A 26,816-nucleotide genomic window follows, 5' to 3' on the forward strand; every position below is an offset into this window, starting at 1 on the left:
GAAGACCATAACAGGTCGGTTTAACATAGAAAAGGTAAATAATACTCACAGAAGTATGCTCTTTAGGGTTTTAGCGGGGGAAAATTAAGCGAAAGAAAGAAAGAATAAACGAAGCAATAGGTCGAAGCATTGCTTCAATCTGCGAACCACTGCTTGGATTGGTTCACAGCAAAGCCGTGCTGCAGAAAAGTTGTATTACAGGCGCACATGACGTGAAATATATATATAAACATTAAACTGAAGCCAAGAGTAACGAGGCTGTTTGTTTTAAAAATGTAAGGAATAGAAAGTACAGATACTTGTGTGAAAATGTAATGAGTAGAAGTCAGAAGTAGGCAGAAAAATAAGTAAAGGAGTAAAGTATAGATACCTAAAAAGTGTACTTAAGTACAGTAACGAAGTATTTGTACTTCGTTACTTGACACCTCTGTGTGGGATAAATGGGGTTGAAGTGCTACATGACTCGAGTTTTAAATGTTTAAACTGTATTATATTTTAAAAATTTGTGTTTGAGAATGCCTGATCTCTCCTCCTATGCTAACCCTTTTTATTTCAAAACTATATATACAGGGTCAGTGCTGAAATTTGTGCAAGGAGAAGCACAAGGCTAAGAGGAAGAACCAGATGATGAACAGCCAACCACCAGCAGTTCATTCATCAACAGCCCCAGCCAACCCATCAACAGCACAACCAACCTATCATGAACCCCAGCCAACACATCAACAGACCCAACCAACCTATCACAAGCCCCAGCCAACACATCAACAGACCCAACCAACCCAACAACAGCCCCAACCAGCCTATCATAAACCCCAGCCAACCCATCAACAGCCCCAACCAACCTATCACGAACCCCAGTCAGCACATCAACAGACCCAACCAACCCAACAACAGCCCCAACCAACCTATCATGAACCCCAGCTAGCCAGCAGGTCTGTAGACTCCAGCTCTGATCAACCATCACACAGCAATTCAGGTACACAACATGCAACCACCAACTCTGTAACCACAGCAGTAAGTCCCATCACTGAGAGTCGAACAGCAGATGATGATGTAGAAACTAGTGTGACCTCTGCAACCGTTCCTGCTCTTTGGCCATCATACATTTCACACTCTGAATGTGTAGAGATTGAGCGTAGAGGACCATTCAAAATTGCATTTGACTTTACTTCCTCAATGTGCCCCGATGGGAGGCTATATCATAGAAAATACTATCAAATGGAGAGAAAATCCATATATATATATATATATATATATATATATATATATATATATATATACGAGGTCTGTGATAAAAAAAAGCGATCCTTTTTATTTTTTTCAAAAAATAAATGGATTTGATTCATATGTTTTTACGTCAGACAAGCTTGAACCCTCGTGCGCATGCATGACTTTTGTCATGCCTGTCGGTGACGTCATTCGCCTGTGGGCAGGCTTTGAGTGAGGTGTGGACTCCCTCTCCCGTTGGAATCTCTTTGTCTGAGACGCTGCAGGGAGACGGTGCGCGTTGCTTTATCAAATTTTTTCAGGACCGGTGAGAGATATCCGAGTGGACACTATTTGAGAAATTCAGCTGGTTTTCGGTGTGTAAAGTTTAACGGCTGATGAGAGATTGTGGAGTTTCTTTCGCTTTAAGCACAGCCCACAAAGCGGATCGTCACGGCGCGGTCGGAGGTGGCGTCCGTCTGGCTGTTTCGAGCTGAAAACATCCTAATTTAAAGCTCTGTTCACCCAGGATGTCGTCAGAGAACAGAGAAGTTTCAGAAGAAGCCGGCATCAGGAGTTTACCTGGACATTCCACTGTTAAAGGAGATTTTGTAATGAAAGAACGTGCGGACGAATTTGCCGAGTCAGATCCGTGACGACGTGGCAAATCCGTCTGCGCCGCGACATGAAAAACACAGGCGAATGACGTAACTGACAGGCGTGAAAAAAACTCTCGCATGCCCACGAGGGTTCAATCATGTCTGATGTAATCACACGTGATTCAAATCCATATGGTTTTTGAAAAAATAATAAGGTCTGTTACTTTTCTCACAGACCTCATATATATATATATAATATATAGATATAGATAGATAGATAGATATGGAGAGAGAGAGATCTCACATCAGCTTGTTGTAAGCTCAACCAATCACATGAAAAAAACAAAGTGTACTCGGAAAGCACATGCTTCTGCTGGTGTAATAATGGCCTCTGCCAATTGACTGATCTTTGTGACATCATAAGGTGAGAAAGCTACAAAATGCCATACAATGTTGAAAAAGATTAAAGAAAGAGACAGAAGGAAAATTTCTGAGGAAGGCTTAGATCTGCACCAAAATTTTTAATCAACTGTTTCCTCATACAATAAGAACACCTCAGATTCCTCAGAATCTAAGATTTCAACATAATTCAAATACCACTTTTTGAGTTATACAGTGCACCCTGAAAGTCTTCACAGCACTTCACTTTTTCCACACTTTATGTTACAGCCTTATTCCAGTATGGATGAAATAAAATAAATAATTTTTTCTGCAAAATTCTACACACAATAACCTATAATGGCAATGTGACCTCTGAAACAAAAGGTCACATGTCTGTAGACCTCCGAGACAGGATTGTAAGATCCATCAGTATTCTTCCTATAGCTGGCTGCCTGTCTAAACTGAGTGAACAGGGGAGAAGAGCCTCAGTCAGGGAGGTGACCAAGAACCCGGTGGTCACTCTGTCAGAGCTCCAGCATTCCTCTGTCCAGAAAGGAGAACAACCATCTCTCCAGCAATCCACCAATCAGGCCTGTATGGTAGAGCGGCCAGACAGAAGACGCTCCTTAGTAAAAGGCACATGGCAGCCCACCTGGGGTTTGGCAGAAGGCATCTCATGGACCCTCAGACCTGGTCTGATGAGACAAAGATTGAACACTTTGGCATGAATGCCAAGTGTCTTGTTTGGAGGACACCAGGCACCATCCCTACAGTGAAGCATGGTGGTGGCAGCATCATGCTGTGGGGATGTTTTTCAGTGGCAGGAACTGGGAGACTAGGCAGGATTGAGGAAAAGATGAATGCAGCAATGTACAGAGACATCCTGGATGAAAACCTGCTCCAGAGCGTTCCTCAACTCAGACTGGGGTGATGGTTCATCATTCAGCCAGACAATGAACAGCCAAGATATCAAAGGAGTGACTTCAAGACATCTCTGTGAATGTCCACAGACTTGAATCTGATTGAACATCTTTGGAGAGATCTGAAAATGGCTGTGCACTGATGCCCCCATCCAACCTGATGGCACTTGAGAGGTGCTGCAAAGAGAAATGAGCAAAACAGCCCAAAGATAGGTGCGCCAAGGTTGTGGCATCATATTCAAGAAGACTTGAGGCTGTAATTGCTGCCTAAGGTGCATCAACAAATTACTGAACAAATGGTGTGAATACTTATGTATACGTGATTCCTAAATGTGCAATAATAATAATAATATAATAAAAATATTTTTCATGTTGTCATTATGGGGTGTTGTGATAAAATTGTGGCTCCTTGTGACATTATTTCCAAAAAATATGGTTTGTAGCAAGTGCACGTCATTTGTTTTTAACATCCTGATTAATTCAAACATAAAAATCTGCTACCTAACCTCAGTGATTACAAAGATATGTGCCTTCGTTGAGACAAAGAAGGTCAAAACAAGATTTTGTGGTCATTTTTTAGAAATGTTTTATTTGGTGCAAAGAGAAACTTTGTGTCACTAAGATGTTTAAGCCCAAGCTCTGATCTGGAGCCTGAGCAGTTGGTGAATTTTGTTGGTTTTGGCCATTACCACGGTGACACTTCAGTTACTGACACAGTGTTCCATTTGACCCTACACAGATCTGTATTATAGAAATAATTTGACACCAAAATGAATTCCTGAGATATGATATAATTCATATGGAAGTATGCAGTGAATTATAGTGAACAAAGTGCAATATTTTTTGTTTTTATTGATACTTAAGTTGTGCAATGTGCAACCCAAGACAGAAATTATTACATGGGCTGTATTTAGTAATAAACAATTAGGAGCATAAACTTTTTGCTTGCTCACCACATCCAGAACTCATCCGCCACTTTGAGACCTCAATGTAAAACCTATCCTTCATTGCCTGAAATACACATCTCTCTTCACTTATTTTCAGTGTTGCTCAGCTGCAAAGGCGCAATAAAGACATACCTAGTGGCACCTACAGTGACAGGAAGAAGAGAGAAGATGCAGGTAAGGTGAAGGAAATCGAGATGCCAGTGATGGAGTGACAGATCAGAGTACGCTCAGCCTTTCTGCATGTTGCTACCTCAATGCATTTAGCACCTGCAGGTAATCTCTTCCTATCTATGACCTTCAGCACTTACCTTACTAACTTGCATGAGAGAGGCAGAAAGGGAGGAGAGAGACAGAGTGGATGAGTGGGCACATTGCTGATCAAAGCACATCTCAAGGGAAAGTCCCCCCCCCCCCACCTCAGGGTGTTTATGTTGCCAAAAACATTATCAGCCTTTATTTCTGTCCAACACAGCATGCAATCAAGCAAGGAAGCAAGTGCTGGCATTGTTTGATGAGTGGGTGCTGCTTTTCGTTCCACCACCTCCATTAACACACTGTGTTGTTCTTCTCTACCTCTTCTCACTATGCACTGAGTATTGTCTTTACTCCCATTTTTCCCTCTGCTTTGGTCATTTCTCACTCATGGTCATCATGGGAGTATTGGGTTCTGTTTCTTTGATATTAGTAGAACTTAATACTGTTATTGATTCAGCCATATAATAACACTGTCATAAAGAAAAAAATATTTCATGGAAAGGCTGAAACGCTGGGGGCTGGGGTAAATTCAAATGAAGAAGAAGAAGTAAGGCCTATATAGGCCCTGAGGCTTGATGGCAGAGGGTTTTCTTCGGACCCCGTAGCATCAAGCAAATGAGAAACTATGACTTGGACAAGATGCCAGTCCCTTAACCAGCCGAGGCCAGGACCCATTTACAGCTAGGTGGACTGAGACAATGTAGATTAATTGTCTTATCCAAGTACACAGACAAGGTAGCATGAACAGGATTCGAACTCAGATCTACATATTGGAAGGCCAGCACCTTATCCACTCAGATCACTGCTCTATGTACATATAGTAGCACTGTCATAAAGAAAAATGATTGCATAGAAAGGCTGCAACTCCAAGAAGGGGAAACGTGGATCTAAAAATGGTAAAGTGAGGGAAAACATGCAAATATTGTAATGGAATAATACAGAATAGAACAGAAATCAATGTGAGTGCTTATGAAATTAAAGTGCAAATGCTCGTAATGCTTCATTGAAGCCTGTGTGGATTGTCTCAAAGCATTTGACCTGGTTGACCAGGCTGCTCTCTGGGACATCCTGAGAATTTGCAGGATCTCCAAGAAGTCACTGTACATCACAGCCAGTCTATGGATGGGTGCTGTGAGTGCTGTGTGGAATGGAGACAGAGTCTATAAATCCTTCCCAGTGGATACTGGTGTTCTTCAGGGGGATGTGCTCTGGCCCTGCAGTGGCCAATGCTTCACCAGCCTGGGTGTTGGAGAACTGGGGCTTTGGTGCCTTTGTTGGTGAGTAAAGGTTTACTGACCTTGACATCACAATTGAAATCAATGGATGGCCTGATTGCAACATCTGAGAAGTTGAGCAAGGAATCAGCATGTCTGGGTTTGCTATTTTCCTCGATCAAGACTGAAGTCCATGTTTTCAATGGCTTCCTGGACTCCACCGTCAGAAGTGTATCTGTCTGTGGCGAAATGGCTGAACTTGCTGAATGATTTACTTGTCTCAGCAGGGATGTTAATATCGCTGGGTCTTTAGCTGGACTATTGGAGACATTCGACCATACTTTGGAGGGTTAAGGTACTAATTTCCTGATATTATGTTGTCACTGATCTTCATTTTGTGGCATGCTATCTTAAGTCGGTGATTTTAATGTTGTCTCCTTTCTCAGAGTTAACCTTCATTGCAGAAACATCAATCAATCAATCAATCAAATTTTATTTGTTAAGTGCCTTACAACAACCTAAGTTGACCAAAGCGCTGTACATATAAAAATCGCATTTAAAATATAGTTAAAAAGAGGAACACAGATTCATTTTATTCCCAAGTCTAAAAAGACTAAGTATCAAAAGCACATCTAAACAAATACGTTTTGAGTTTTGTTTTAAAAAGGGACAGATCCGAGATGGCACGCAAGTCAAGGGACAGCGAGTTCCAAAGTTTAGGACCTGCTACTGCGAAAGCACGATCACCCCACTGTTTGCTTCGAGACCTGGGCTGCTCCAACAAGTAGAGCTGTGCAGATCGTAGAAATCTGCTGGGCTGGTGAAGAGTCAGAATCTCACATAGATACGCAGGTGCGAAGCTGTGGATGGAGCAGAAAACAAACAGGAGAAGTTTGTATTGGATCCTGTATTGCACTGGCAGCCAGTGGAGAGAGCGCAGAACAGGTGTGATATGGTGATGCTTACGAGAATTTGTGAGGAGCCAGGCAGCAGCATTCTGTACCAGTTGTAATCTGTGTAAAGATGTTTGACTGAGTCCAATGTACAAAGCATTGCAGTAGTCCAAGCGTGAGCTGATGAATGCGTGGATTGCTTTCTCCAGGTCACAACAACTGAGGAAGGGTTTCACTCTTGTGAGAATGCGGAGCTGAAAGAAGCTTGTCTTAACAACAGAGTCAATTTGTTTATGGAGATTTAGACCAGTGTCCAAGTGAACTCCCAAGTTTCTGATTACGGTGTTATGGTGAGGAAGTGAGTGACCGTTTGAGACAGCGGCAAGTGGGCTTGTGGTGCCAAATAGACAGAACATGTCTGAATGTTGATTCTTGTGACTTACTTTTTTCTTCTATACTAAACTTTTGTCCATTTCTTCACTTGGGGGTTTAGTGGCATTTGGTATTTCTAGCTGATCCACTGATTACTTGAGATGCTTTTCTTAAATCTGCACCAGAGGCAACATGAGGCACAGTGCAGGCTTCCAGAGCTGGTATAATGTGAAGTCCAAGATATGTTCAATGACTTGGACATGTCAATGCATCCATCCTTTCACTTATCTAAAGAAAACTTGGAAAAGTGAACATTTATATTAAAAATAAGCCTTATATTAGACAGAACTTTACTGATCCCTTGGAAAGACTCCCTCAGGGAAATTTAGGTTCCAGCAACATTGTATAAAAGCATACAGAGCATCATAAGTGAAAATAAAAAAGAAAAACAGTTTGCAAATATAAATACTGGTTTACTGGCTGCTACTGTTCCTCTCATTCCCGACCTCTGTCTTCCTGTTACTCCTCCTCCCCTTTGAATTTTGTTTTTCCAATTACTTCTGAGCTGTGAAAATGACAGCATTATCTATGAAATGGCTTTAACTCCTAAAGCTTTAATGTTACATTTTTGATAAACCCACTGAATGAGAGCTAAAAGTCTAGACTAAACACACATCTTGAATGTTTAATTTCAACTCCAGTTGTGGTGGTGTACAGAAGCAAAAAAAAAAAAAAAAAATTGTGCCACCACCCAAATACTTATGAACTTGGCAATCACAGAAATGGCAAATAAATATGATACATATTATTAGAAAATTAAACAAGTGAACTCGAATGGTCTATATCTTGACGAATGCCTTAAACTATTGAACAGTTATCAAAATCACTGCTAACTATTTTTCTGTCAGTTGACTACTCAGTTAATTGACTCTGTATTTCAGCTCCACACAGATCTGCCTGTCTGTTTTTCTGCTTCAGAAAAACCAGGTTGGCTTCCTCTCTTTTGGACAGATCCGCAACAAGGCACACTCATCAAGCATTTTGCAGTGCGAATCCTGTGCTTGGTAAGCTCTGGCTTTGAAATGTTGATGAATGACTTGTTTCAGTGTGCCTGATGACTCAGATTACCGCTGGCAAGCTGAATGAACTTTGTCAAGTGTACAGCGGTGAGAGAAAAACTCCTTCACCTCCAAAAGTGTTGAGGCGAATTTGATGCGACCAAGAGAAGCGATGCCCATAAAAGTGCTTGCATCAGTGAGCAAACACTATTTTCCTTTTAGCAACTTCAAAGGGCGTGACGTTGAGGATGACCAACCGTCTAGGAGAGTCTTCAGTGGTCAACATCTTTCTACCTGCAGCCATGCATGTTTATACTAAGACTATGCAAAAGCTCATTTTTAAGGTGTGCTATGTAATACATTATATATATATATATATATATATATATATATATATATATATATATATATATATATATATATATATGTGTGTGTGTGTGTGTGATTTACTGGCTTTTTTTTTTTAGATTCTGTCTCTCACAGTTGAAGTGTACCTACGATAAAAATTACAGACCTCTCCATTCTTTGTAGGTGGGAAAAGCTGCAAAACTGACAGGGGGTCAAATACTTATTTTTCCCACTGTATGCTTTTGCTTCTGGCTACACCCTTTCAGCCACATGTACTACTGTACGGAGTTTTGTGTGCCAAATAAATCATTCATTCATTTATATTTTATTTTACACATTTTCAATTTTCTTTGATTACCCTGTCCCAAACTGACTACACAACCTTGAGCAGGTCCTCCAGATAAAATATGCACATTAGGGAAGCAAATCTGTTAACGAAGGCACTAACGAAGGACACCGAAGCCCAAACAAAACAAGAAATCTGGACTTACTTTGACTTTCGGGGACAGCGTTTAACCGTCGTCCAGCTTCGTTCCTGTAGCTGGCGTTTCAACAGATTTTTAAAACTGTTGAAAAATGTGAACGAATCCCGACGACAACCTCAATTCGTCCGTATTCTGTTTTGCTTTCTGTCTTGACGGTTCCTCATCGTTTGCGTAGTTCTCGTACCGTCAGCGTTCCGTTTAACTGTCGTCCAACTTTGTCCAACCTCCCAAGTCCGATGTTTTGCACAGAGATTGCCGATATCTGAACAGATGAATAACTAAAGATCTGACGAGCTGAGCGTGACTCGTCCATGTGTGGAACGAAAAGCAGCGTTTTTCATACAGAAAGAACATTTTATCAACTACTTTAATTATTGACCAGTCCAGTCTATTGTCAACGTGGACTCTGAGGTACTTGTACGTGAGGACCACCTCGATGCCCACATTGTCTATATTGACTGGCAGGTGTTGTGCATTCCTCCTGCCAAAGTCAACTATGTTGGCTGCAGACTTGATCACAGCCTGGCGCTCGGTGTGATACCCGCTGTCAAGTCACATCATCATGAATGTTTTGGTTTGATTTTGTACAAAAGCATCAAGGTCGCTGTTTGCTTCATTTTTCTTTTGTCAGTTTCGGTTTTGTTTCGTTCTTTTATGCGCTCTGGACTCGCAGGATTTTCAGTGATGGGAGAAGTGCCAGCTCATTTGTCTACTTTTTCTCAATGATTTGTGACTTTGTGACTTGTTTTCCTTCATTCAGCAATTGCCGTGTGCCGTGTGAACGGGCCTTTACATTGTTTCATCTTAGCACTGTTTCAAGTACCATCAAATTGCATCATCAAGTTATTTCGTGCTAATGCGGCACACAGTAAATAACCCTAATGTAAACTTAATGCTATCACAAGACATGTTGTAAGTCACTGGTTCTCAAGTTAGGGTCGTGCCTCTATAGTGAGCTGTCAAGCTACAACAGATGGGAATGAAATCTCTTTAAAAATACATTTTAAAGTTAGTCTTTGATTTTCTATTTTGTAATGAAGTTAAAATTAACTAAAATATTTGATTGTTTAAAATGTAATCAAGCAAAGCCATAAGATTTAAATTATGTGTGATTCTTCTTTTATCTGAGCTAGTTTAATATATTGTATAATACAGAAATACTTTACCTTAGCCTCATGTGTCAATCAAAATTGTGATCAAAGCTTTGGGTGGGCCCCAAAAGATGCTCAAAGCGGGTCTCAGCATTCTTAAGTTTGGGAATGGCTGATCATATAATGCAACAACACCTTAACAATTACACCATGCAGTTTTATAGCCTTGAAAAACACTATTTTCAGTTAACTTAGAGCTCTACTGTAACTGCTCTACTGGTACTTGTATTTTATGTTAAGTAATGTTTGGAAGTTTGGATTTTTTTAATCTCGTGCAACATAATTGTGAAAGGCAATGACAACACTCAGATGCTCAACTTAACTTTTTTTCTTCTTCAAATGAGTAATGTTAAAAACAAAACAAGACAAAAAAAATCCTGTATTATAAATATTATAAACCTCTGTATTCTTGAGTTTTACTTTTAATTATTAGTTGGTCACAGGGATAGTTTTTGTATATCGTTTGGTAGGTAGGTATGTGTAGTGTTTGGGAGTGGGTGTTGGTTCACTGTTTATATTATATTTCTACCACCATTGAATTCTGTCTTTAGTTTTAGTGCCACCTTTGTTTTTGTTGTTCGCACAGTGTTCTGGTTTCTTTCTTTGTGTCTGAAGCAGTATTCTGGTTTGGTTTTTCCTTGTATGTCACAACTGTCTTCATATGTTGGTTGGCATGTACTCTCTCATGTTTGGATAATCAACCACCTGTGTGTCATTTGACAATCCCACACCTGACTGTTATTAGCTTATAAAATTTTTCATGAACGCCTGCCTATCTGGCTGACCTTGTAAGGCCCTATGTACCAGCTCGGGCTCTGCGTTCCCTGGGTGCAGGACTTTTATGTGTTCCCAGGGTGAATAAAAAGTCTGCCAATCACAGAGTTTTCTCCTACCGTGCCCCAGCTCTGTGGAACGATCTCCTGGCACACATACGACAGTCGGATACTGTGGAGGCTTTTAAATCACGTTTAAAGACTCATTTGTTTTCCTTGTTTTATCATTAGTTTTACTGTGTTGTGATGTGTTTTTATTCTTGTGTTCTTTTATGGTTTTGTCTTTTTATTGTGTTTTTAAATATTTAATTCAGTTTTCTCTGTTTTTATTATGCTGTGTGAAGTGCCTTGAGGCGATCTCATCACGAATTGGTGCTATATAAATTAATAAATTTGAATTTGAATTCTGTCTCTCTTTTAGCATCATTTGTACCAATATGAGTTTCTGGTTTTCAGACATGGTTTGTCAGTTTGACTCCACGTCGGCAGAAAGGGTGGGGAGAAAAATTGATATGATATTGTGAAATTTATTATTATTATTATACAGTTTTTACAAGTGTATTATTTAACATTTCTTAGTGGTCTTTTCTTACAAAGAGCAAATAATTCGCAATATAATATAATTTCAAACTGCAATACTTGCAGAATTTCATTTCTTAAGTATCATGATGCGTATAGTATCTGGACCCATGTATCGTGATACGTACTGGGAGTCAAGTGTATCATCCCATACCTCGTCGCCAGACTTCGCTCATCATACTTCACTGTATGACTTCTTTTTGCTTTCAGATCATCAGTTGGTTATTCCGTAGCTGTTTCTCTCCTGTATTCTCGGCTCTACTCTCCATGGATTCATTTGTATGGTAATAAATAAATAAACCTTGTTTTTCCACATGGCCTTCTGTCTGGGTCTCCTTTTGGGTTCAGTATTTATTTGATTGTGGAAGCAACTGACAACAAGCTCATTTCAAGCAACGTGGAACTTCAACCACACCTGCTCCAACTTTTCATCATGCTTGTGGTGATAAGTTTTCCCTACAGCAGCACGGACATGTCCAGGAGGTGGCAGACAGGTATATGTATGGACTGTGAACACTTTTCCAGGATCTACCAGCATATAGAGAAACACAAATGCATTATTTTCAAATGCACAAAAACAGGCTGACTTACCAGAAGTTCACCAGATAAGGATGTTCAAGGTTCTGCATGATCTGCAGCTCTTTCAAGACATTCCTAACTTCATTCCGCTCCACACATTTGAGCTTGTTCATGTACTTCATGGCATACATCTTCTTGGTGTCCTTTTTCTGCACAATGCACACCTGAGAAGTATAAATAAGGATTCAGTCAATCACTGCATAATGCCCCTGTATATACTGTATATATACAAATGAATGTGCACTTCCCAACAATAAAATATTCTTGTCATTATTTTGTGCATTTCTGCATTCAGTGGTGTCAACAATGACTCATACATTGCTGAGTGTGAGCTCGTAACACTCAAAAATCTGTCACAGATGTATATATCATCGGGCAGCCCTGACGTGTTACTTCACTGCCAACACGTTGAGGATATCACTCAGCCTGTCAACAGGGGAAAAGTCCTTTTTTAAAAATTTTCCCTCATTGTTGCAAGAATCAATGGAGTTCTTATGATGCCCGGGTCAAACCAAAGCACATTTAGGGGGAAAAAAAATTTAAGGTGGCACTGAGTCAAGTTGATATTTTTGCAAGAGATGTGTTTTTCTTATTATTATTTCTTATTATTTTTTATTATTGTTCATGTTTTTGTTGTTGTTTTTTTTTTTTTGGTTTTTTTTTTATGAAAACTAAAGACATGGTGATGAAAAGTGAACTGTCTAAACCAAGGCCATGAAGAAAGCTGTCAGAGATGAGCTTTTTTTTTTTTAGGAATGATTGCCTAAATAATTTGTGAGATAATGGGGGGAAAAAAAAAGCTAAAGGCCTTTTCACACTGAACGTGTTCAGGGCGTGAAACGCATTGCACCTCTCTCTAAAACCCATTATTATTAATTAGAAGTGTTCCATTTTGACTGGCTTGAGCAGGGGGACCTTGCTGCCCTGCAGGATTTTAACCTATGACAGCGTAGTGTGTTACTCATGTAATCTTTGTGACTGTGGTCCCAGCTCTCTTCAGGTCACTGACCAGGTTCTCACATGTAGTTGTGAGCTTTCTCAGAATCATCCTTACACCACGACGCGAGATCTTGCATGGAGCCTCAGACCGAAGATTGACAGTCATCTTGTGATTCTTCCATTTTCTAATAATTACACGAACAGTTGTTGTCTTCTACCAAGCTGCTTGCCTGTTGTCCTGTAGTCCATCCCAGCCTTGTGCAGGTCTACAATTTTGTCCCTGGTGTCCTTGGACAGCTCTTTGGTCTTGGCCATGGTGGATAGTGTGATTGATTGAGTGTGTGAACAGGTGTTTTTTATACAAGTAAGTTCAAACAGGTGCAATTAATACAGGTAAAGAGTGCAGAATAAGAGGGCTTCTCAAAGAAAAATTAACAGGTCTGTGTGAGCCAGAATTCTTGCTGGTTGGTAGGTGATCATATACTTATTTCATGCTAAATGCTACAATGTGAATTTCTGATTTATTTTATTTTATTTTATTATTTATTTATTTTTAGATTCTGTCTCTCACAATTGAAGTATACCTATGAAAAAAATTACAGACTTCTCCATTCTTTGCAGGTGGGAAAACCTGCAAAATCAAGCTGAAAACCTCCACATTTCAGGCTCTATTGATCCAGGATGTTGTGAGAGAACAGAGAAGTTTCAGAAGAAGTCGGTTTCAGCATTTTATCCAGATATTCCACTGTTAAAGGAGATTTTTTTGATGAAAGACGTGCGGACGGGTCCGCGCGTCGGGACGCAGCCGGCGCGGTGCGGCGGCACAGGAAAAACACCTCAGTGTTGATAACCATTTGTAAAATCCAGGCGGCTTTTGATGGCTTTCAGTGGAGTGAGTATATGAGAAATTGTTTAACAGCTGGACATGTTCCAACTTGTCCTTAAGGCTTCCAACAGAGGTGTTTTTCCTGTGGCGGAGTGTCGCGGCAGCTGCGAGCCGACGCTGCAATCCGTCCGCACGTCTTTCATTAAAAAAATCTCCTTTAACAGTGGAATATCTGGATAAAATGCTGAAACCGACTTCTTCTGAAACTTCTCTGTTCTCTCACGACGTCCTGGATCAATAGAGCCTGAAATGTGGAGGTTTTCAGCTTGAAACAGGTTGACAACGGCGCCTGAGAGCGCTGCGCGACGTCCCACTCCGTGGGAAGTCCTTAAAGCGACAGAATCACCTCAAAATCTCTCATCAGCCGTTAAAATTTTCACCGAAAACCAGCTTAATTTTTCAAACCGTGTCCACTTCGATGTGCCTCACAGGTTTAGAAAAAATTTTGATCAAACAAATCGCCAGTCTCTCAGCAACTTCTCAGACAAAGGAATTCCGACGAGGGGCTGGACGACTCCTCCCACAAGGAGTGCTCACAGGCGAATGACATCACCGACAGGCGTGGAAAAACTCACGCATGCGCACGAGGGTTCAAGCATGTCTGACGTAAAAACATATGAATGAAATCCATATAGTTTTTGAAAAAAATAAAAAGGGCCGTTACTTTATTGACAGACCTCGTACAGTCAAACTTTGGTGCTTGTAACCGGATTTGAAGGATTCCTCTGCAAATATTCTGTTATCTGCTGCACTATATGTACTCACTGCATTTTACAGGGTACATGCCTAGCCTATTTCAGAGCCTAGAAACAACATTTTTCTCACACCATAACTTACTTTGCCAAAGCTCCCTTTTCCTATAGCCCTCAGGATCTGGAAGTGGTCAAAATTGACTGTGGAGGAAAGAAAAAAGAATAAGTTTAAAAAAACACAATATATTATTTACATTTATTACCTGAGGCCAAAATATGGCCATCGGTATTGCAATCCGTCCATCTATCAGTCCATCTGTCTGTGCTCAGCATAAGTCCAGTCCTATTACTACCAGGGTCTGCAAATTCACAGGGAACATTCGTGGAACACAGACCTTGGACAAGTTCAAAGATGACGAATATTGACCTATTTCAAAGGTCAAAAGGGCACAAAAGGACACCTATTGTTATGCTCAGGGTATTTTAGCATTGCGTTCTATTTTTTTCAAGCTACAATTTGTTGTATTTTGTGTCATCTAGTGATGAGGTTGCATTATGCCATCACTGGTCATGATTTTGTTTTACTTCATGTTTTCTCTTCTTTGGCGACAGGGATTATGTTGTGTTCCTATGTGTTTTGGTGCTGTCTCTCTCTCTCTCCCCTCCTCTGCTCCTACCATTGGCACTGTGGACTGCTGGTTATGGATACCTGTGGTAGCTGTCCCACCTGCACCTCAATTACCAGGCTACTTATTCCCCGGACTACCACGCGATACCTCTAGAAGTCCTTTGTGTTTTCAGATATCTCTTCAGGTTTATCCCTGTCTCTTTGAAGCTTCCCACTTGATGGTGTCACTAGACAGGATGGTGTCAATCAACCTGCTGCCACAGCTTCCACCCAGTTGTCCACCTGGCATCGGCGATCCTCACAACGCACTACCAGTACCCAATGCTGTCCCTTCCTCCCATGTCTCCACTAGAGCTCAGCATTTCATTAATAAAGTTGTTACATTTGACTGCTGCCCCCTTGTATTTTGTATCCTTAACCTGTTGTTTGAACTGTTGCAGAACTGAACATAACGGATTCATGTTCCCTGTGATAATATGAAAGGCAGAGGAAGTATATTGCTTTGAGCTACTGTATCAATGGCAGTCCAACATGGCAGCCTTCATGAGAGTCTCAGTCCCATGTAGATACGAAGGACTCATTCCAAGGTTATGAAAACAAATTGATTCATTGTTGCCATTATTTGTTAATAAATAGATGGTTATGGATGCTATATTACATTTCTGCAAATAAATGCCACTAAATCCTACGCATCATACTTTGAACGAAATAGCATAATTATTACTATCAACATCGTGACACAGCTTCACAAGAACAAAATTACATTTTGTCAACATCTGCCATTATATGGATCCAAAATGTACTGCTGTGCAATCTATATACATAAAGGGCTATCTGTCTGTTTGTCTGTCTGGGATAAACTCCCAAACTATAATATGTAGCCCTAAAAACTATATATATTCTGAATCCTCTTGACATGGGGAACAAACTGGTACCACTTTTTTAAAAGTTTAACTGAAAATTACCCCCAAAGTAGCCATTTATGTAAGACCATATCTGTCCGGGATAAACTCCCAAACTATAATATGTAGCCGTAAAAACTATATACATTCCGAATCCTCATGACATGGGGAACAAACTGGTACAATTTTTTTAAAAGTTCAACTGAAAATTACCCCCAAAATAGCCATTTATGTAAGACCATACAATGTTGTACCATGTGCTTTTCATGCTGCCACTTCTGTCTGTCTTTCTCTCTGTCCGGGATAAACTCCCAAACTATAATATGTAGCCCTACAAACTATATATATATTCCGAATCCTCATGACATGGGGAACAAACTGGTACCATTTTCTTTAAAAGTTGAACTGAAAGTTACCCCCAAAATAGCCGGCTGTAGGTATGACCAGGCAGATTCAAATGTCCATCCCTGTATATGTGTTGGCCATCTCTGTTTATTTAATCCCTTTCTACAGCACACTCAGCAAAACAACAATATGCTTAGGCTGAGTCTGTGGGTATGACCAGGCAGATTCAAATTTCCAGCCCTGTATATGTGTTGTCCAAGTATGTTTATTTAATCCTTTTTTCAGCTACTTTATGTTCTCAACCCAGTTTGCCTTCCTGTCTGAATACATTTATTTTATGTTTGTAAAAATGCAATGTAAAAACAGTGAAATACACCACTACCTCAATTTTGATTCATTGATATTTACATTTACTGTTACCTGCCTTTTGTGTGTAATTTTGTTATAAATTTGATTGCAAAACAAAGTTTTGGACTTCAAATGTGTTTCATTCAAAGGACTTCAAATGTGTTTGTCTTTTAACCAAGTATTTCCACTTAGTTTGGGGAGTCCACCTCTTATAGTTCTGCTGGACAAACTTTAGACCATTAACTGTTATATTTATGACATCAGCATTACAAAAACAAATGTTGGGCAATTGTTTTGATTAAAATGATTGGCATTTGGCTTATGTCTAAAACAGGTCAACCCAGGCAGTGCCGCGTACCCCAGTGAGGATTAATCATAAAAAATGTCATGGAGACGAAGTGGTATAAACCACTTTTTAAAGAAATGACTTCAGTACAAATGTACTGGTTGTGTTCAGTTAATCTCACTGTGAGATTTACACCGTCAACCCGTTCACATCTCTAACCGTTTTTCCCCACTCGACGATACACTCGCCGAGGATCAAACTCTGGTTATTGGCGACTCTGTTTTGAGAAATGTGAAGTTAGCGACACCAGCAACCATTGTCAATTGTCTTCCGGGGGCCAGAGCAGGCGACATCGAAGGACATTTGAAATTGCTGGCTAAGGCTAAGCGTAAATTTGGTAAGATTGTAATTCACGTCGGCAGTAATGACACTCGGTTACGCCAATCGGAGGTCACTAAAATTAACATTTAATCGGTGTGTAACTTTGCAAAAACAATGTCGGACTCTGTTGTTTTCTCTGGGCCCCTCCCCAATCAGACCGGGAGTGACATGTTTAGCCGCATGTTCTCCTTGAATTGCTGGCTGTCTGAGTGGTGTCCAAAAAATGAGGTGGGCTTCATTGATAATTGGCAAAGCTTCTGGGGAAAACCTGGTCTTGTTAGGAGAGACGGCATCCATCCCACTTTAGAGGGAGCAGCTCTCATTTCTAGAAATCTGGCCAATTTTTTGGGATCCTCCAAACTGTGACTGTCTAGCGTTGGGACCAGGAGGCAGAGCTGTGGTCTTATACACCTCTCTGCAGCTTCTCTCCCCCTGCCATCCCCCTATTACCCCATCCCCGTAGAGACGGTGCCTGCTCCCAGACCACCAATAACTAGCAAAAATCTATTTAAGCATAAAAATTCAAAAAGAAAAAATAATATAGCACCTTCAATTGCACCACAGACTAAAACAGTTAAATGTGGTCTATTAAACATTAGGTCTCTTTCTTCTAAGTCCCTGTTGGTAAATGATATAATAATTGATCAACGTATTGATTTATTCTGCCTAACAGAAACTTGGTTACAGCAGGATGAATATGTTAGTTTAAATGAGTCAACACCCCCGAGTCACACTAACTGTCAGAATGCTCGTAGCACGGGCCGGGGCGGAGGATTAGCAGCAATCTTCCATTCCAGCTTATTAATTAATCAAAAACCTAGACAGAGCTTTAATTCATTTGAAAGCTTGTCTCTTAGTCTTGTCCATCCAAATTGGAAGTCCCAAAAACCAGTTTTATTTGTTATTATCTATCGTCCACCTGGTCGTTACTGTGAGTTTCTCTGTGAATTTTCAGACCTTTTGTCTGACTTAGTGCTTAGCTCAGATAAGATAATTATAGTGGGCGATTTTAACATCCACACAGATGCTGAGAATGACAGCCTCAACACTGCATTTAATCTATTATTAGACTCTATCGGCTTTGCTCAAAAAGTAAATGAGTCCACCCACCACTTTAATCATATTTTAGATCTTGTTCTGACTTATGGTATGGAAATAGAAGACTTAACAGTATTCCCTGAAAACTCCCTTTTGTCTGATCATTTTTTAATAACATTTACATTTACCCTGATGGACTATCCTGCAGTGGGGAATAAGTTTCATTACACTAGAAGTCTTTCAGAAAGCGCTGTAACTAGGTTTAAGGATATGATTCCTTCTTTATGTTCTCTAATGTCATATACCAACACAGAGCAGAGTAGCTACCTAAACTCTGTAAGGGAGTTAGAGTATCTTGTCAATAGTTTTACATCCTCATTGAAGACAACTTTGGATGCTGTAGCTCCTCTGAAAAAGAGAGCTTTAAATCAGAAGTGTCTGACTCCGTGGTATAACTCACAAACTCGTAGCTTAAAGCTGATAACCCGTAAGTTGGAGAGGAAATGGCGTCTCACTAATTTAGAAGATCTTCACTTAGCCTGGAAAAAGAGTTTGTTGCTCTATAAGAAAGCCCTTCGTGAAGCTAGGACATCTTTCTACTCATCACTAATTGAAGAAAATAAGAACAACCCCAGGTTTCTTTTCAGCACTGTAGCCAGGCTGACAAAGAGTCAGAGCTCTATTGAGCTGAGTATTCCATTAACTTTAACTAGTAATGACTTCATGACTTTCTTTGCTAACAAAATTTTGACTATTAGAGAAAAAATTACTCATAACCATCCCAAAGATGTATCGTTATCTTTGGCTGCTTTCAGTGATGCCGGTATTTGGTTAGACTCTTTCTCTCCGATTGTTCTGTCTGAGTTATTTTCATTAGTTACTTCATCCAAACCATCAACATGCTTATTAGACCCCATTCCTGCCAGGCTGCTCAAGGAAGTCCTACCATTATTTAATGCTTCAATCTTAAATATGATCAATCTATCTTTGTTAGTTGGTTATGTACCACAGGCCTTTAAGGTGGCAGTAATTAAACCATTACTTAAAAAGCCATCACTTGACCCAGCTATCTTAGCTAATTATAGGCCAATCTCCAACCTTCCTTTTCTCTCAAAGATTCTTGAGAGGGTAGTTGTAAAACAGCTAACTGATCACCTGCAGAGGAATGGTCTATTTGAAGAGTTTCAGTCAGGTTTTAGAATTCATCATAGTACAGAAACAGCATTAGTGAAGGTTACAAATGATCTTCTTATGGCTTCGGACAGTGGACTTATCTCTGTGCTTGTTCTGTTGGACCTCAGTGCTGCTTTTGATACTGTTGACCATAAAATTTTATTACAGAGATTAGAGCATGTCATAGGTATTAAAGACACTGCGCTGCGGTGGTTTGAATCATATTTGTCTAATAGATTACAGTTTGTTCATGTAAATGGGGAATCTTCTTCACAGACTAAAGTTAATTATGGAGTTCCACAAGGTTCTGTGCTAGGACCAATTTTATTCACTTTATACATGCTTCCCTTGGGCAGTATTATTAGACGGTATTGCTTAAATTTTCATTGTTACGCAGATGATACCCAGCTTTATCTATCCATGAAGCCAGAGGATACGCACCAATTAGCTAAACTGCAGGATTGTCTTACAGACATAAAGACATGGATGACCTCTAATTTCCTGCTTTTAAACTCAGATAAAACTGAAGTTATTGTACTTGGCCCCACAAATCTTAGAAGCATGGTGTCTAACCAGATCGTTACTCTGGATGGCATTTCCCTGATCTCTAGTAATACTGTGAGAAATCTTGGAGTTATTTTTGATCAGGATATGTCATTCAAAGCGCATATTAAACAAATATGTAGGACTGCCTTTTTGCATTTACGCAATATCTCTAAAATCAGAAAGGTCTTGTCTCAGAGTGATGCTGAAAAACTAATTCATGCATTTATTTCCTCTAGGCTGGACTATTGTAATTCATTATTATCAGGTTGTCCTAAAAGTTCCCTAAAAAGCCTTCAGTTGGTTCAGAATGCTGCAGCTAGAGTACTGACGGGGACTAGCAGGAGAGAGCATATCTCACCCGTGTTGGCCTCCCTTCATTGGCTTCCTGTTAATGCTAGAATAGAATTTAAAATTCTTCTTCTTACTTATAAGGTTTTGAATAATCAGGTCCCATCTTATCTTAGGGACCTTGTAGTACCATATTACCCCATTAGAGCGCTTCGCTCTCAGACTGCGGGCTTACTTGTAGTTCCTAGGGTTTGTAAGAGTAGAATGGGAGGCAGAGCCTTCAGCTTTCAGGCTCCTCTCCTGTGGAACCAGCTCCCAATTCAGATCAGGGAGACAGATACCCTCTCTACTTTTAAGATTAGGCTTAAAACTTTCCTTTTCGCTAAGGCTTATAGTTAGGGCTGGATCGGGTGACCCTGGACCATCCCTTGGTTATGTTGCTTTAGATGTAGACTGTGTTTCATAATTATTGTATGGCCTTGCCTTGCAATGTGGAGCGCCTTGGGGCAACTGTTTGTTGTGATTTGGCGCTATACAAGAAAAAAGTTGATTGATTGATTGATTGATTGAGATTTTGTTTTGAGATGTATTGAGCAAAGCTGCCATCAAAGAGGCTTGAATAGCCGAACGTGAAAACAAGCACAACCAACAACTACAGAGTGTCACACCTTAGCGGAGTTCATCAACACTATCTCAACTGTGGAAATCTCAACCAAACAGACAGAGATGAGTCTGTTAATCTGGATTATTTCATACAGATTTGTAGGCATGAGGACATCACCTATTTTTTTATTTTATTTTCAGGATTAGATGTAGCTGCAGATGAAAGCAGAAATGACATAGATGGTAAATGAAAGGCAGCAAAGAGCTGACACATACCCTGTGCACTCTGCAGATCATGACATGGTGTTTCATGATGATGTACAACTTCATTATATAACTTATGTGTAACGTAATATTGAAGTCATTCATACCAATCAATTGCAAATATTTTGCTAATGAATACATACTTTTGATTATTCATCTCAGCATCTTGATTGTTGAAATACACACACACACACACACACACATATATATATATATATATATATATATATATATATATATATATATATATATATATATATATATATATATATATATATATATATGTGTGTGTGTGTGTGTGTGTGTGTGTGTGTGTGTGTGTGTAAAGGTGTTCTTCAGGCCATTTTTTCCCTGACCTTGAATTCTCTCACCTTTGACCAGACTATTGCAAAATCTCACCACCTCGAGATATCTATCCAAGTAATATTCCCAACAGGGTTGAAGGAACTCCATCCAGCCATTTTTGATTAATGTTTTCTAGACACACACACACACACACACACACACACACACACACACACACACACACACACACACACACACCAGTGAAACAATATGTGCTCACGCTTCACTGATGTGCAGGGTCATAATTATTAAAAAAAATGTACAAGGGTAAAGATGTGGGTTAGAATCTGCATAATTTCTGCTTTTGATGTGACACAGAATCACAGAGACTGTGTCACAGGGACATATAGGACAAAATGTTAAAAATGGCCATAACTGTCCGTTGAAAAGAACTTTTGCAGGTAGCTCAGTAGGTGATTACCCTTTAGACCTGGAAACCATTCCTGGTCACATCTCGGCTGGCAAAGTAACCTGCAATGGATCAATAGTCAGGTTTGCTGGTCCCAGATGACTTCTCAGGTAAAGAAACCCAATGTAGCGGACCTACGCTGGCGTGGTTACATGTGGTCTGTGGTTGTATAGCTGGTTAGATGCATTGCCAAATTCTCTGAAACTATGTTGGAGGCGGTTTATGGAATTTGTAGGATAAAATGATTTCATTTTGAGGGAAAACTGGTAAAAAGTCAAAGTCACAGGCAAAGGTCAAATTGGTAACTATGAATAATTAATATGAAGCCCCATACTCTGGCCATCAAAAATGTTGCCATTTGGAAAAAGGTAAAAGTTGCAGTTCCTTGAATGGCTCCTTGAGGCTGGCTCCAAAAGCAAACAGATTCCCACAGAATCCCATGTTAAAATGTTTAATGTTAGACAAAAACTAATCATGTTTACAGCCTAGTGAGAAAAAATAACTCAGCCACATGGGGTGTGCAGCCAGTACATTCTGAGTGCCAGTCCCAAGCCCGGATAAATGAGGAGGGTTGCATCAGGAAGAGCTTCCAGGTGTAAAACAAGCCAACCCAACTATATAGACTAAGAATCGAATTTCCATACCAGATCAGTCGAGGCCTGGGTTAACAACATCCGCCACCGGTGCTGTTGCCCAACAGGGTGCCGGTGGAAATTGGGCTACTGCTGGGTGAAGATGAAGAAGAGGAGGAGAACATTTCCACAAACAGAGGGAGAAGAGGAAAACTTGAAGGGTGGAAATGAGAGTGGGGACTTTGAAAGTTGGTAGTATGACTGGTAAAGGAAGAGAGCTGGCAGATATGATGGAGAGGAGAAAGGTAGACATATTGTGTGTGCAAGAGACCAAATGGAAAGGAAGTAAGAGCAGGAGCATTGGCGGTGGGTTCAAGTTGTTGTACCATGGTGAGGATAGGAAGAGAAATGGTGTTGGGGTCATTTTAAAAGAAGAGTATGTTATAAGTGTGTTGGAGGTTAAGCTAGTGTCTGACAGGGTGATGAGTGTGAAGTTGGAAATTGAAGGGGTGATGATGAATATCATTAGTGCATATGCCCCACAGATAGGTTGTGAGATGAAGGAGAAAGAAGATTTCTGGAGTGTGTTAGATGAGGTGGTGAAGAGTGTGCCCAAGCATGAAAGAGTGGTGATAGGAGCAGACTTCAATGGGCCTGTTGGTGAAGGGAACAGAGGTGATAAAGTAATGGGTAGATATGGTATCAAGGACAGGAATGTGGAAGGACAGATGGCAGTTAATTTTGCAAAAAGGATGGAAATGGCTGTGGTGAATACCTACTTTAAGAAAAGGGAGGAGCACAGAGTAACATATAAGAGTGGAGGAAGGTGCACACAGGTGGACTACATTCTTTATAGGAGGTGCAAGCTAAAAGAAATCACAGACTGTAAGGTGGTGGCAGGAGAGAGTGTCATTAGACAGCATAGGATGGTTGTTTGCAGGATGACTTTAGAGGTAAAGAAGAAGAAGAGAGTGAGACCTCAAGAAAGGATTAGATGGTGGAAGCTGAAGGAGGAAGACTGTTGTGTGAAATTTAGCAATCAGGTGAGAGAGCACTGGATGGAGGGGAAGCAATTTTGGACAACTGGAAAAGTACTACAGATGTGGTGAGGGAGACAGTTAGGACAGTACTGGGTTTGACATCTAGACAGTGGAAGGAAGACAAGGAGACTTGGTGGTGGAATGAAAAGGTCCAGGAAAGCATAAGGAGAAAGATGTTGGCGAAAAAGTTTTGGGATAATTGAAAAGATGAAGAAAGTAGGCAGGAGTACAAAGAGATGTGGCGTAAGGCGAAAAGAAAAGTGGCAAAAGCGAAGTGAAAAGGCATATTGCGAGCTGTACAAGAAGTTGAATAGTAAGGAAGGAGAAAAGGACTTGTACCAATTGGCCAGACAAATGGACAGAGCTGGAAAGGATGTGCAGCAGGTTAGGATGGTAAAAGATGCTCATGGTAATGTGCTGACAAGTGAGGAGTGTGTCTTGAGAAGGTGGAGGGAATATTTTGAGGAGCTGATGAATGAAGAAAATGAGCGAGAGAAAAGGCTGGATGATGTGGTGAGAGTAAGTCAGGAAGTACAGTTAGTAAGGAAGAAGTGAGGGCTGCTATGAACAGGATGAAGAGTGGAAAGGCAGTTGGTCCAGATGACATTCTAGTGGAGGCATGGAAATGTCTACGAGAGATGGCAGTGGAGTTTCTAACCAGATTGTTTAATAAAATTAAACAATGAGGAGTGGAGACGAAGTGTGGTGGTTCCTATTTTCAAGAACAAGGTTTATGTGCAGAGCTGCAGTAACTACAGAGGCATAAAGTTGATCAGCCACAGCATAAAATTATGGGAAAGAGTAGTAGAAGCTAGGCCTAGAAAACAGGTGAAGATCTGTGAGCAGCAACTTGGTTTCATGCCGAGAGAGAGCACTACAGATGCAATGTTTGCTCTGAGAATACTGTTGGAGAAATACAGAGAAGGCCAGAAAGAGTTACATTGTGTGTTTGTGGACTTAGAAAAAGCTTATGATAGGGTGCCAAGAAAAGAGCTGTAGTATTGAATGAGGAAGTCTGGAGTGGCAGACAAGTACAGGACATGTACAAGAATAGTGTGACAGCAGTGAGATGCTCAGTAGAAATGACAGACTCAAGGTGGAGGTGGGATTACACCAAGGATCAGCTCTGAGTCCTTTCTTGTTCGCAATGGCGATGGACAGATTGACGGATGAGATAAGACAGGAGTCCCCATGAACTATAATGTTTGCAGATGACATTGTGATCTGTAGTGAGAGTACAGAGCAAGTTGAGTCTAGTCTGGAGAGGTGGAGATATGCTCTGGAGAGCAGGGGAATGAAAGTCAGTAGGAGCAAGACTGAGTACATGTGTGTGAATGTGAGGGAGCCCAGTGGAATAGTGCAGTTACAAGGAGTAGAAGTGGTGAAAGTAGATGAGTTTAAATATTTGGGGTCAACTGTTCAAAATAATGGAGCGTCTGGCAGAGAGGTGAAGAAGAGAGTGCAGGCAGGGTGGAGTCGGTGGAGAAAGGTGGCAGGAGTGATTTGTGACCGAAGAATATCAGCAAGAGTGAAGGGGAAAGTTTACAAGACAGTTGTGAGACCAGCTATGTTGTATGGTTTAGAGACGTTGCCACTAACAAAAAGACAGGAGGCAGAGCTGGAGGTGGCAGAGCTGAAGATGTTGAGATTCTCTTTGGGAGTGACGAGAATGGACAAGATTAGGAATGAACATATCAGAGGGACAGCTCAGGTGGGACGGTTTGGAGACAAAGTCAGAGAGGCGAGATTGAGATGGTTTGGACATGTGCACAGGAGGGACCCAGGGTATATAGGGAGAAGGATGCTGAGGATGGAGCCACCAGGCAGGAGGAGAAGAGGGAGACCAAAAGAGGAGCAGCGCTGAGGAGGACGATATAAGCTGCTTACAAAACACAAAATGGTTTGTTCACTCACCATCATTTTTATAAATGATCATTTATTCCTGGCACAGTGTGTTTGTGTATGAAAAGAATATGTGAGCAGCACAGCATGCTTAAATTCAGGAGTTTGTTCTAAAATCACTGAAAATAAAGTTTCTGTACATTCTGTATATATTTAATCATTTATAAGTCAGTTTCTTGTGATTGCTAATTCTTCACTTTTTATTCAAAGCAAATGATTGCAAATCTTTATCTGAAAAGCTGTAGACCCAAATGGGATGGGGGAAAAAGATTTCAAAGTAAAAGAAAATTTTACTTCTATATCTGTTGTCAAATTTTATCAGGCATAATATTGTAGAAAAAATGTTTCTGCTAAATGGAGACTTACCTGTCTAAAATACATATACAGAACATCTGTAATCATAAATTGTATCACATCTAATCTACTTTGAATGAACAGACTTATGAACAAAAAACAGGCTGTTGAGTTTACATGCATAAAACACAAAAATGTCAATGTTCTTTTTTTTTTTCCAGGTGCTCATGTGAACACAGGCAACTGATGCCACTCGTGATCAAGTCTCCTTCTCATATCAGGGTCAGCTTTGCAGGTAAGTTGTCTATGTTATCTCAATAACAGCCTAACTTCCAAACAGCATTTTATTATGTATATAATAATGTTTTTATTAATGTTGTTTTAACTTCTGTTTTAGGAGTTTGGTGGCAACCCTTCATTTGAATGAAAATGCAGGGAGACAACAAAAGCAGACAAAGCAAGAGAGACCACGGTTCAGAATATACTTTCCTTAGTGGAAAAGAGGAGGATTCACAGTGAGAAAGTTAGCCACATATCCAACATGTGATATGTGGAAAAAAAAAACATAACACATTGTTATTTGTATATTTTTATATAGCATGATAAAATGAATAAAAATACAATTTCACATAAGTTTCACATTGTTTCATTCAAATGAGAAGGGTTTTATAATTTGTTAAAAAACATTTTATTCAGTCTATATGAGTGACTTAGTAAAAGAGGTTCTTCAGATCTGCAAAACACCATGACCAGAAATCCCCAACAATGATCCTCCTCCACTGAGCAGCCAATGTGAACGGACAAAGCTGAGGCTGATGCTGCCAAGCGGACCAGGTACCACCGATGAGCCCAACCCCTCACTCCAGAGGAGGAACCTGGAAGCCAGTGTAGTCGGATGATGGTGATGGAAAAGTACTCCTTATTTTGAATACAACACAAGCTGGTAGTGGCACCCTTCTGTGCCTTCCCAAGTGTCCCCAGCACAACTGCACAAATTGCCGATATGCGATATGATGATACTTTCTGCAACAAAAAAAAATAGCATGGATTGATGTTCAAAACAACAGTTCATTCTTTTTGTATTTGAATATTTTTTACTTTTTTCTATAAACCATGTAAATTAAACTTTCTATTTCATGTGCTGACTCATACTGTGGAGCATCATGTAGGCATAG

The 26,816-nt window shown here is 40.3% G+C and overlaps 1 protein-coding gene across 1 annotated transcript in view; it reads right to left on the bottom strand.

Annotated features, from left to right (window-relative positions):
- Window positions 1-11,566: 11,566 nt before the first annotated feature.
- LOC117517091 (serine/threonine-protein kinase 32A-like) overlaps window positions 11,567-26,816 on the bottom strand; it is a 32,547-nt gene continuing 17,297 nt past the window's right edge. Inside the window, exons 2-3 of the mRNA XM_034178003.1 lie at window positions 14,423-14,478; window positions 11,567-11,924 (exon numbers count right to left, since the gene is read on the bottom strand). Of these exons, the coding sequence (XP_034033894.1) occupies window positions 11,769-11,924; window positions 14,423-14,478 (212 nt within the window). The 3' untranslated portion in view covers window positions 11,567-11,768. The remainder of the gene's footprint in view (window positions 11,925-14,422; window positions 14,479-26,816) is intronic.

Source organism: Thalassophryne amazonica, chromosome 9 (assembly GCF_902500255.1).
Source record: "Thalassophryne amazonica chromosome 9, fThaAma1.1, whole genome shotgun sequence".
NCBI lineage: Eukaryota > Metazoa > Chordata > Actinopteri > Batrachoidiformes > Batrachoididae > Thalassophryne > Thalassophryne amazonica.